At 35.3% G+C, this 13,581-nt stretch overlaps 1 protein-coding gene across 1 annotated transcript; it reads right to left on the bottom strand.

Annotated features, from left to right (window-relative positions):
- Positions 1 to 6,604: 6,604 nt before the first annotated feature.
- LOC142334931 (uncharacterized) lies at positions 6,605 to 8,296 on the bottom strand. Its single transcript, XM_075383260.1, has 2 exons — positions 8,033 to 8,296; positions 6,605 to 7,274 (listed from the first exon to the last, which is right to left on the bottom strand). Exons 1-2 carry the CDS (start codon positions 8,237 to 8,239, stop codon positions 6,696 to 6,698), a joined length of 786 nt encoding a protein of 261 aa, XP_075239375.1. The 5' UTR covers positions 8,240 to 8,296; the 3' UTR covers positions 6,605 to 6,695.
- Between the last annotated feature and the right edge of the window lie 5,285 nt (positions 8,297 to 13,581).

The raw sequence follows: 13,581 nt of genomic DNA, 5'->3' as shown, positions 1-13,581 counted from the left end.
TCTTGTTTAAACTATTTAACTGATGTCTTCAGGGCTTAGACAATTTGTTTCAGAAGAATTTTGTGAAGTTTAAATACATTTCTGTTTTTGCGGTTCTTTCTGCTGTCATTTTGTGATAGTCGTTTTTACAATTCTCTCGCGGTTAATATTCTATAAATTTAATGGCTTTAATACTGTGGTTTCGTAGAGTTGTTTGTGAAACTTATTTGTTCAGCTTGTCTTTAATGTTGTTTTGTATTCTTATGATTTAGTCTCACTAAAAAGAGGAACAATTAGTTTTCCAAGTAGTTGCAAGAAAAACTGTCTACTTTTTTAGTCGAAAGCTTTTGTTGGCTATGAATTTTGAAAATATTTGATTTTCAAAAAAAGACTGAAAGATTTTGTGGTTTGCAAATTTAATTCTGTTAAATTGTAGCTGGGCCTCTTTTCACAGTATCACAATAATGGGCGTCATTTGATTTACAAATTTTGTCACTTGCAAAAAAACGCAAACGAAGATTTTTAATCTTTTTCGTGATCAGCTTTAATTTTAATTGGCTGGGACACCGTTTTCGAGCATGTTTCTTCGTGCAAATTTTCCCTTTTTGCCTGTATTTGTCGTTTTTTTTGTTGTTGTCTGACATATCCTGGATAATAAAGGGTCTCAGTTGCTGTCAATGGAGGTATAAAAGACTCACTCAATGATTTCATTTGATGCATAATATTTCTACTCAGTTCGAAGTTAATTCTTTTAAAAAAAAGCAATGTTTTAATAAACTTTGCCCTTTTGCTCATTTCTTGTCGACTTGTTACCAAGTCACATTGAGGAAAAGTCCCATATATTGTTCTAATAAGATATCGGTTAATCTTCTTAGTATAATTTTTATCTGATGCCATTTTGATTTGGTTTTTAATGGTTTTCAAAAAATGTGAAAAGAATTTTGGTCGTAATTAATATTTGTAACTATTCGATTTTCATCACCGTCTTTTATGTTAGTCATATTATGGTAGCCACAGGTCTCATAGGCCTTCTAAGTTAGACTGTTTTTTTCTTTTAGTAGTTTGTTGAGCAATATGTTGATATGTTAATTTTTTTATATCTTCCTCATTTGGTAGACAATTAAGTGAAAAATGTAGATGAGCGGGGTCGGAACTTAATGTGCGAACGCACATTACCGAGCATCCTTGTTAAAGTCCAATCTTGTTTATAGCATTTACATTAGCGATAATTGTATTTTTTGTTTTTGCGGGTTTTTTGTTGTGTTCTCGCTGACTTCTCGTTTTTGCGAGAAAACACGTTGTAATTAGTAGGATCATTTCATCGATTCTACTGTTTGAAAATTTCACATCAGGAATCTAAATTATCCGCTCAGTTATCTCTGAAAATCCAAGCTCCTCAGCAGAATAATTAATTGAACTGTGAAAAAATGTAAAATGGATTTTGTGTTATAACAACATTATAGGGCACTGTCAAGCTTTGTATTCATCGTATATGATATCTTAATTCTCATAGAAAGAAACTAATGCTTGGTTTTTGAAATTATGAGATTATAGTATTGTCTTCTGTTTGGGGCGCAAATCTGTAGGGTGCAATTTAAAGAAGTAAACTGAAAATGCTTGTTGGATGTTCAAAAAAGCTAGACGTTTTTAAAAAAAACTGAGAAATTTAGGTAATTTGGAAAATTAAAAAAAATGCAAAAGTTTTTATGAAAAATTGTTTGATCTTTAGAAGGAATTGACGCACAAACAATTGGAATCATAAATGAAAACTGTACCAACCGTTTACATCGTTTACAATAGAAAACTGTACCACCGTAACTAACCTCCTGATAGTACAGAAATTACTTGAACTCAAAATCGTTATTTATTTATTTTCATTGAAGTTTTTATTCAAAAGTTTTCAGGGCCAGTTAAATATTTCGTACCGCGGAAATAAGAATTTTAAGGTGATTGTTATCTTTCATTTGCGAAGCAAAAAAAAAAACAAATCACAAAGAAACTAAGAACAATTCTTTCCCAAAACCCATGAAAATTGAATCTGCATAATGGTCGAAAAGAAATTGAAGACGCCAAAACTATCAATTTCTTGATAATAACAATCAAACGACACCTCAAACAGAATTACCTCTGTGACATTGTAGCCTGAGAAAACAGGCGATTAAGCAACTTGATTGATGAACAAACAGTTTTAATTTTGTGGTGAAAGTCCTGCGCTAGGTCGCTGTTTCTACATGCAAAAGACTGTTCGCTTAACATCTTGCCAACGCTTTTCTCAAACATCCAGATAACATAAAGCAGAGGACACAGACTTTGTTCCAGAAACCCCCGATTGTACCTCAAGTATTAATGAACTTCAGAACTGACTGGCAGACGAAAGCAGCAAGTGCTCATATCAAAACGAAATAGAACCAATATTGCCTCTCAATTGAAACAAAAAGGCAATGTCCAAAAAACATATGCAAAAACACACTGATTTTTTTCTTCTAATTACTGAATGAACAACCTATAAAACTTTTATTGGTTATCCCGAACAGAATGTTGTTTTGTTCACTTCTTTTTTCTGATTTAAAAAACAGAGACCACCAACCAATGCCCGAAGGATCAATTGGTTCATAATCAGGATCTAACGTTTGACCTATTAAGAGCAAGGTAGTCCGGTTGTTTCAGCTTCAAAATTGTGCGCTACTGATTTGGCTTTGAAATGAACTTATGATGTTTGAAGCTAAATAAACTTCTGTCATACCATCTGGGGTCAAGGTCTTGAAGACACTCTAAATGATGTATAGGTAAACTTACCTGAACAGTGTGCAGGTAAGGCCATGTGCAGGTAAGATTTAACTGCACAATTTTCCCCGGAATTTCTTCCCTGCACATTATTTAGGTAATTTACCAGCAATTTTTTTGTGATTTTAATGTATCAATTTGAAGCCAAATTTTTTCAGGAAAACTGAGTTTGAAAACAAAATTCCTTGAAGCTTCCCTATGATTTTTCCAAAGCTGGAAAGAAGTGAACAAAAAATTTAAAATATTTATCACTAAAATACTTTAGACATTTTCAAGATTTTGTAAATTAATCTAGAATTTTTGGACTGGCAGTTACTATTGACTTTAAATGAAAAAATTGGTGAACAATGTATATAATTTTGTTGACTAAACTGATTAAAAATCTGGTTGCCCTCTGCAAAGCACCTAAACTGGACCCGAAAAATCGGCTAGCTCCAAACATCCATTCCTCTAAAGAAAAATTTGCTTCGGCAAATGAAAGATTTGAAATCAATACTTGCCACCGAAAATTATTCTGCACACTGAAGTCAGGCTGACTAGAAAAATTGGACAATATTTATTTTTAGAAATTGGTAGAAACGTGCATCAAATCTTCCTTTTTCGGTTTTGGTAAACAGAATTTTATGTTTGTATAGTAGTAGAGGTAGTAGTAGTAGTAGTAGTAGTAGTAGTAGTAGTAGTAGTAGTAGTAGTAGTAGTAGTAGTAGTAGTAGTAGTAGTAGTAGTAGTAGTAGTAGTAGTAGTAGTAGTAGTAGTAGTAGTAGTAGTAGTAGTAGTAGTAGTAGTAGTAGTAGTAGTAGTAGTAGTAGTAGTAGTAGTAGTAGTAGTAGTAGTAGTAGTAGTAGTAGTAGTAGTAGTAGTAGTAGTAGTAGTAGTAGTAGTAGTAGTAGTAGTTGTAGTAGTAGTAGTAGTAGTAGTAGTAGTAGTAGTAGTAGTAGTAGTAGTAGTAGTAGTAGTAGTAGTAGTAGTAGTAGTAGTAGTAGTAGTAGTAGTAGTAGTAGTAGTAGTAGTAGTAGTAGTAGTAGTAGTAGTAGTAGTAGTAGTAGTAGTAGTAGTAGTAGTAGTAGTAGTAGTAGTAGTAGTAGTAGTAGTAGTAGTAGTAGTAGTAGTAGTAGTAGTAGTAGTAGTAGTAGTAGTAGTAGTAGTAGTAGTAGTAGTAGTAGTAGTAGTAGTAGTAGTAGTAGTAGTAGCAGCAGTAGTAGTAGTAGTAGTAGTAGTAGTAGTAGTAGTAGTAGTAGTAGAGAAGGCTTCTGGAATTCATCCACGGGTGGTCAACGCCCTACTTCGTCAGTTAGATGAAATTTGTGTGGATGTTACAGTCCGTACAAAGACAGCAAACTCCCAAGTACAGGGTTCGTTCTCAATAAATCGTTTCCTAAGGAATTGCGTGTAGATATTGGTTATCCATTCTTTTCTTTTATGTACAAATCTTTAATGTACAAAAAATGTTGTTTAAGATTGCTTTTCTCATCCAAAAATTTCCATCGCTTTTACATATTCGTGTTTTTGCAAAAATAACTTCATTTGTGTCCTGTCTTGTTCTTTCATTTGAGTTGTACTTAATAGATTGATTTATATTTATATTGTATCCGCCGTCGGCAATATTACAGTAAAATAAGCGACTGTGGAGTTCTAAGTACATCGCAAGAGCTAGAATTTTCAGAGTTAGAAGCCTGTTTTTATAGTCGATGGAGTTTACAAGGAACCTTTTTGTTGCATTTTTTTGTAGTCTTTTTAGCAAGACTAGATTCCCTTTGTTAGGGTGTCATACCTAGATCGCGTACGATAAAATGGGGACAACATAGCCTTTATACACGTTTAGATTGTTAATGACTGTCGTTTTGTTTGATATATTTCTTTTTAGGTAACAGAGTGCTCGCTTTGCTTTAGAAAAACGTCAATTTGCGTTTGCTGTCTAGGTGAGATTTTTCGTGATTACGACACCTAAATCTTTTTGAGTGTTCACGGGTTTAAAGATTTGGTCACACATTTTAACTTGTCTTTTTTTCTTGATAAAAAGTATTCTACATTTGTCTTCGTGAAGGAACATTTCGTTTTCGGGGCGCCAGAAATGTAGTTTGTCCAAATTTTTTTAGAGCGAATTATAGTTGCTACTGATGTTTGTAGTCGTCGGCATATCCATATGTAAGAATATTATCTACCGACTCTGGGAGTTCATTTATATAGTAAAGAAACAGTAGTGGCCAGAGAAGAGACCCTTGAGGGACTCCACTCGTAACAATTAAGAAACTAGAATTTTTAAGCTTTTCCCCAAATTAAATATAAAGAAACAGAAAAAACAAACAATGTCCTGTGGAACCCAAATGGGCACTCTCGGACTTTTTTTATTTACCTAGATTGAGACTGGGAGTAACGTTTTCAGACAATTCACCGCTGGCACCCTTGGATCACTGTCTGAAACTGCCGCACTAGCACGTAACTGCGCACTTTATGTGCTCGTGGTGACCTCTGCTGTCAGTTGCGGTTGAATATTTTTCGTATAGTATTTTGTTTTTAAAGGTTTTCTTTATTCCGCTAAAGCCGAAATCGTTCAAATGCACCCCGTCGTCGTCAATATGATGTACGTTGCTGTATATTTCGTGCGATGTTCCGCGGTATCGCCACTTTGCGTTGCGACTCTGAAATCACACGATTTGAAAAGGGGAAATTATCTATTTAATAAGTTTAAGTTTATCACAACAATTTTTTGTCCAAAATGTTGTCATCTCAGAAGAAATGGCGAGAATAAGACGCAGGAACAAACAAGACGAGAGGAAGCCTTTCAGAAAAACTTTTTTGGGGACCCCAACATTGTTTCGTGAAAACTTTGGCAGAGGAATTTCTGAATTTCTGGCACACATCATGAAATTCTCTTTAAACAGGTGACTTAACTAACTTGGAGATATGTGGATATCTTTTAGTCTCAGAATCAGTAGCATAATACCTTTAAAAATAAGAAGAACATATTCATTTCAATGTGCAAATGATCATTTGCCTGCCACAGTGAACGCAAATGCAATCATAATAGCTGCTCAAAGTTTGACCCTTGTGCACTTTGGCGCAAAATAAAACAGCTGAGGGTTTTGGATCCCCTCACACGCCACAGTTGAACCGAACTTAGCTTTATCTATGTCTTCTTAACCTTTCCATCTTTTGTTTTTTAGTTTATTTTTTCCTTCTCTCCTTCTTCTTACATGACCTTGTTATTTTCTTTTTATATTTACCCCCTAATTCTCTTGTTATTTACCCCTACGCAAAACTAGCCACTAAAAAATGCAGTCGAGGCTATCCAGAGATACACTAAAACGAGAAGACTAATCACGAAAAGCCAGAAAAACCCTGCATGGTGTAAAGTGGTGCAACGACTCATATAAACCTTCAAAGTTTTATCTAATAAAAATAATTTTTGTCGATTGTGTGTGAACTTTCGGATCTATCCCGTGTTTTTTCCTTCACCTTAATGGGTGCATATTATTTGAAACCCTCTCCCCCCAGAGGTCACGTGCCATATTATTACATAAGATGTACTATGTAATGACACGTAATCTTTAACTGGGGGAGGGGGGAGGGGGCATGAAGTACTGAGGTCGGAAGGGGGTGGACACAAACGGAAAATATCCGAATTTTCTTTGGATTTTCTTGCATTTGTGAGGCTTTCTTTTACGCGTAATCAAGAGTCTCTCGACATACTGGTTGACACTTGCAAACAGTTTATCCGCTGTGCTTTGTTTGGGCAACCAATAAAAATTACATCTGCTCCTTTCTAATACAAATTTGAATTGGATACACTATTGTCTCGGAGGGACTGAAATAGAGAGATTGAAAGATTTTGAAAAACTAATTATGGAAACATACTTAAATTATATTTGGTCGGTTGTTGCATTCGAAAATACGAAAAGGTTCATTTCCCAACCAATCATGAGTTGTTAACTTCAGCAACATTTTCCAGTAAATCCTTTCTGATGATCCAATTTTCGCTGGTTGTTCAACCTGAAACTTTGAGCATGAGCCTCCGAATCAACTGGCATTTCAGAACCTATCCCGTGTAACCGATAGTTAGCCACTACATTTTGAAAGACTTCTTGAATATTTCTGTTGTCATACACTGAGGTTTCAAAATATTTCATGTTAAAACGAAGAGCCAATAGACTAGCTTCCCAATATGAAACTTTTCGTTCAAAAAGCGACAAATCGGCTTTATTTCCCACCAAAATGCAATATTTCCCATTGAATGCGGCTTCTGTTTTTGGTGTGAATGAGCATCCATGTTCATATGCCCGTGTCATCCACCGACTGATGTTATGAAACGAACGTCTGTTTGTGACGTCATAAACAAACATGATTGCGTTGCTTTGTCGATAAAATGCATCTGTTAAGGAATCGAACTTTTCCTGGCCCAAAGTGTCATATATTTGAAGGCTCACTATGGACATCTCGAAGATCTTTAAGGCAATTGAAATGTTAATCAATTCTCGATCTGCCATGTTTGCGACCGTCCAGAGACTCAGATACTTGATATAAAATACTCGCATTAACTTTATTGTGTTCTCATCAATTTAAAACTGCGCACTTAACAATAGAAAAAGACAGTAATGGACAAGGGGGATATGGAAAACATCGAATCTTTCCTCCGCAAAGCTTAGTGGATATAAAACTTTCACACCAGGCCACACCCCCCCCCCCGCTCCAGGCCACAATCTATATTTTTTAAACTATAAATAACAAACAATGCGCTCCATAGAAAATACGCGGAGAGTGGGGGTGGAATATAGTAGGTGCATATTATTCCCCGTGCACCCCCAAGCTTACACACCACATTTTTACGTAATGATTTGCTATTTAATGACACGTGCTCTGAAAGGGGGCGTAAAGTTATGCCCCCAGTTACCTGGAGGAGGGGGCGGAGATAGATCCATCCCATGTATTATTTTTTTAACGCGCGTATTGTGGGTTGTATCAGTAGAGAGAGAAATTCGAGAGCGGCCGCCAAGAAAATATGTGATATTTTTCATTTTCAAAAAATCGGATCTTTTCCGTTTGTGCCCCCCCCCCCCCCCCCCCCCCAAGTACCCAAGTACGTTATGCTCCCCCCCAGTTATAGAGCACGTGCTATTGCATAGTAAATCTTTGTTAAAAAATAAATGTTGAACGTGCTTCGAGGAGGGGGGGGGGGGGAGGGGATGGTTTACAAATAATATGCGAACACTCAAACACTAAGCCGGGGGGAGGAGGGGAGGCACCGACGGAAAAAGATCCAAAAAATCTTAACATTAAATAAAGTAGTAGAATGAAAGATCCCCGAGTCTTTATCGGCTGTTTCAACCATCATATGGTAAACTTCATTCATAATTGTGGTAGAAACTACTTTGACAAACTTGGATACAAAGCGAAGGATCAGACTGGACTTTCCCACGCTTGAGTCCCCTAGGAGGACAAGCCGACAGATATTCACGGATTTCTGGCTGCTATTTGGCATTTTCGTTTAGTTAATATAACTGATTCTGTGTCTCACAATTTGCGTATTACTGCATATTCCAATTGTTAATTGATATGTACCATTAACCGATGTTATTGTTATCGAGAGAGGCGAAGACGAGCTGTTGAGGGAAATCGAGGGGCTGATAACATGAGTTTGATAACATTTTTAATCAACTCTTGTTGTGATTACGAGTATATGTTTGAGCAGAAATGTTAGCGACCCGAGACGCCTGGTCCCCTCACAAGAGTTCTATTCCATTCTAGTACTCTAGTACGGGGTACTTCCTTAGACGGCTGGACTTTAAATTTATTTAGAGAACCAAGGGGTATACAAAAACAATAAGTCACATTCCAGTTTTCGACATTTGGAAGAAATGTTGTTTATCTTTTATAGTGTCTATGGGTGTTACGCAACTGGTGTCTATTCAAATAACGCAGCAGCCTCAATGTAATTAGTTATTCAAATCTATACTGAATGCCATAAGGAAGTTAGCACCCCCTATTATTTACGAAGTAAAAATTTAATTTCTGATAAGATATTACTCCATCTTGTGATCAAATTTCAGAAAACTTTAACAACATTGATCGCAATGGCTAGTGGTCTTGCCTACTTATGAAGTACAAAATAATATGTAACGGTTACTTAAAAGATAAATATCAGAGAGAGAAAATTTGTGAATAAAATGTGATTTTGTGACAAATTTCTTTTTCTTATGAGACTTGGATGTTGTTATCGTCAACTTTACATTGGACTGGCAAGTTACCGTCAGATATCACCCTGAATTTCATAAGTTGGCAAGGCCACTTTACTATCCGAGACGAAGACGTTTGGCTGATGTCATCTCCAGTATATTTTTAAGGAGAAAATTTTTTTTACTCAACTGCAAAATTGAACCATTAATTTCAGTTTAAAATGAAATTCAACGTTTTGTTACCCTTGGGTTCTCTAGATACATTACAAAAAAACATTAGTCCCCTCGGCCTCGGGCCCACCATTCCCATTAAATCCCTCGGGCAACTAAGATCATTTTCTATAACATACAATGATAGCAATAGAAAAACATTGAAATCCGAGAATTTAGGGCCGAAAACTTAACAGGTTTTTAATGGATACTTCGTGAAAAATCTGCTAACTCAACCTACCATCTAAAGTTTTAGTGTCTTGATTTTTTCTCTTGGCTTCTCTATCAGAAGCATAACTTGCGATCCTGTGAACCTGTAGTGATTACTTTTCAATTCGCTCGTCATTTCTGTTCTCTTTCAAATATTCATATTGCAAAAATAGCTACGATATCTGATCACCGAAACGAATTTGCACCGCTGTTCTGATACTCATTTTATTCATCAATAACTAAAACAGCACTTTTTTCCATTGATAAGAAAGGCAACTGTTGTTAACGCGAATTTCCTGAGCGTGATTAATTATTATTTTTTCAATACAACAAGCAGAGCGAACAAAATAGTTCAATATAAGTATCTAATAATTCAAAGGTGTATCAACACTAAGCAATAAAAGCATAATACATATGTACATACAGTTGTGTTGTTTGTAAAAATTGCAGAGCTAATCATTAGATTCAATTATTAAATTATTTCAATCAAAATTTTCTGTTTTTATTGTTAAAATCCTTTTTAATTGTTCACTGTTATCAAAAAGTTGATCTGGCTCATTGCCTGATCATAAGTTTATTTTCCTGAATCTTGACGCTATTCTAAGTTTTTCAGTTATCTCATGTGATTTAGATTATGTTCATTGTTGACAATCTGTTTATTTAGAACAAGCTTATTCTTTTGATTATCGAAACATTGTTCAGGTGACTTTATTCTTTCAGTTGGATTCATCAGATGCATCAGTTGGTTTCGCGGAACGAAAACCACCAAAAATTGGTTTGAATCCAAAAACTTCTTCAGTACAACATTTTCAGCGATTTCGCGGAGCGAAATGGACAAAACTTCACACTAGTGATTAGGATTTTGCATCGTGAGAGTGCACTCTACTAAAAGGTTGCTCATATGCATGACCTGGCGCAGACAGCACACCGTGTTTCTCATAAAATTTCTACTTCAATCAAACCGTTCTGGGAACGTGCAACAGTGGATCCACTCATTCGATGGGAAAATTTGCGTGTTCAAATAAAATCAGCAAATTTTGTCGGGAGAGAGGGTCACTGTGGATTCACTTCTCAAACCCAAGTTAACCACAGTAAAATTTTCACCAGAACCAAAATATGGAGCTTCGATGGAGAATGCATCCAATTAGATTGAAAGATAGAGACCAAAACGAAACTGAAAAGTAAAATTGCAGTGCGAGCTAATTTGTCAAAAAAATTACAGAAGCGGGAACTCTTTCTGGAGACTGTTGTCCATGGACTGTATGTGACCAAATGTTTTTGATCTCTACTATTTTTTATAATAGGCACGGAGTGACAGCAAATTCTCACACAAAAATTTCGCCACAATGAAATCTCTAATCTTTTAACACTCAAAATAAGGGAAATGTTTGATATTGCTTTTTATAAAAAATTTTTAACATTTAACTTCTTTAACATAAAATTGGACCATTTTTTCTTTTCCTGAAGACAAAGAACGGCAAAAGAGTAGAACATTTTTTCAGCACTCTAAAAGGCTAAACAGTAGAACAGCATTTCAGCGCTCTAAGAGATTTTTCGGCTGAGAAATTTAATTTTAGAGATAGTTTCATCACAAACATGTAAAATGGCGACATTCCACGAGAATTGCTGCGCGACATTGTTCAGCCGGAAAGAGCACTGAGAAATGCTGTGTAGCTGAAGATGAGCCAACAACACCAGCAGCGTATTTCGTCCAACAACATTAATAGTGTCAATGCAGTGCAACGATTGATCAAGATCAAAACATTTAAACAGAAACATCTTCAATCTTGAACCCAATGGCATCTGTAGAAATTGTGGTAAAAGCTGGTTTCCAAATCACAAACAAAATTGTATGCCTATGGGTAAAAATTGAATTTATGGTGGTCTTCTCATTCACTTTGCAGAGGTAAAGCAATTGAGTAAATAATTGCGACAACTTCGAAAAAGCTGAAATTTCTGAAGAATCAAACGTACATTGCATTAATTTTAATGAACAATACGATTCTCTCTAAGACTCGTCAGAAAAATGATATCGTTATGATAGAAAAATCTGAACTGAACAAGTTTTACCACAAAATTTGATTATTAATATCGGAAACAATAATTGTAGTTTACTACTTGATTCGGTCAGCGGATGCTCCATAATTAACTTTTCACTTGCTAAACATATCATTTTTGCCAAACTGCAAAAACGCCAAATGATCCCGCAAAAATTATTTTGAAGTAAAAGATTTGTCGAGTAATACCTTGTAAGTTTAAGGAACGTTAAAATCGCCAGTTCAATACAATAACAGGCAAAAACAACGTGCAAAACGAATTGTTCTTCGTGTGTGTTTCAAGACACTTCTATGTCGGATTAGGTCTAAATTAAATAATACTCTCTGTTTTTTGACGTTACTTTAATAGTAAGCACAGGAAAACAGAAGGTCATCTACAATTAGTCCAAAACGTCCGAAAAGAATGTTTAACAAAATTCTACTCAATGTTTTAGCAAAAGGTCTTTTTGCAAACGATATAGAATGGTATAGACCAAAAAATTACTCAGTCTGAAAAAAAGCTTTTAACTGATGCCACACAATTTTTCAATGCACCGACAAATCTCAGATTACTAAGATTTCTTATGGGATCAGTTCACCACTGTTATAGATAATTACACATTTCTTTGCGAAAAAGTTTTTAATAAACATGCCTAATTATGTTGATTCAGCGGAACAAATTGAGGCAAATATGGTGAACGCTAATACTTTAAGTACCAACAAAAAATCAAGGATTTTGCGGGGCTAAAACCAGTTTAGCCTGTTAGCTGGAATAAAGACTACGTATATTCAGAAAATAATTAGTAGTTTGGATCTTGCGTCGCGAAACAACATTGTGGTAAAATATTGCTCAAACTCATGACAAAAAGGTAAAAATATGAAAAAAATGTCGCGGTCGCCCGCTAAAAAATTATGTAAAAAATGAAAAGTAAAAGTAAATCAAAAAATTGTTCCACGAGGCAACTCAACTTAATCGATTAGTCTGTAAACAATTAGGTCAAAAAATAGTCAAGTGCAAAAAGCAGTACAAAAAGCATCCATTTGCATTGCAATTGTCTAAATGTCATGCCTTAATTAGGAGCCCTCCTTTTTGGCTCTTTTAGTCCCACTTTTCCTCTAAACTTATCACCCTATTACAATTGCTAAATATGTTTTAGTTTTTTTTATGTTTTTCAGAAAAAATCACTAACTTTTAGCTTTTTGGGTAATGGGTCCTGTTTCCCGCAATCGCATTTTTGAACCTCCAGTGGTGAATTTTTGCAGCTCTCTTCTGTTTCAGCCCCCAGCATAGTAGTAATATATGTTTCTTGACTCCCGGCGCAAAAAAAACTATTGTAACTTGGTAACATGATATATAACAACACATAATTTGTATCTCGGGTTCATAAAACACACTGGGGAACAGAATAGATTTTTTTTAACATAGACTCAAACTACTGCTTTTTGACACCAATCTCCAGTGTTTGCAATTGGTGGCCTCTTACCTTCGTTTCAAAAACTTTACCACACCAAACGTTCAGAAGCAGTTGTCTAGTTGGCACGTGAACTTCTTTTCAACCCAAATCTTTTTTAACCAGCAAACGTTTTGCGCTGTTAAATCTCCTAACCACCCAACAATCCCCAATCGGAATTTTCACCTCTTTGATACTCTGATTTTCAAAGCTGAAACGATTGCTTCTTTGTTTTAGTTAGCCCGGACTGACTCGGCAGAAAATACAATTTAAAATTGAAAGGTTGCTTCGCAAAATTTTCAATTTAATTGAGTTTACTTCTGTGGTTCCACTGCCATTTATGAAATAGGGGGAGGTGTCACAATTCCTGTACCTGAGTATAGGTTCTCGAAAATAGAAGCATTGAAAGAACAATCGATTTATATGATAACAAAAAGAAAAGTGAAATAGTAACTGCTAGAAGTTGGAAGTCTGAATACTTAACTTCATCTAGTACAACCACAAAATAGCAGCAAGTGATCACGCAAAGTCAATGTTAAATAGAATTTAATTGACTTTGGTCCGAAGAAATTTTTTGTGTCTCACATATCCTTTTCAACAAACAAAATTAAACAATATCAAACTAGTTTCTACAAAATCATTGAAATCATCATTACGATTATGACAAAGTGAAGTAAACAGAATTATTGTATAGAAAGAATTGAAACTGATAATAATAACAATGTTTGCTGGTAATCACAG

The sequence above is a fragment of the Convolutriloba macropyga genome, chromosome 2, assembly GCF_964194025.1.
Source record: "Convolutriloba macropyga chromosome 2, txConMacr16.3, whole genome shotgun sequence".
Classification (NCBI taxonomy): Eukaryota; Metazoa; Xenacoelomorpha; order Acoela; family Convolutidae; genus Convolutriloba; species Convolutriloba macropyga.
This window is presented reverse-complemented; position numbering and strand designations above follow the sequence as displayed.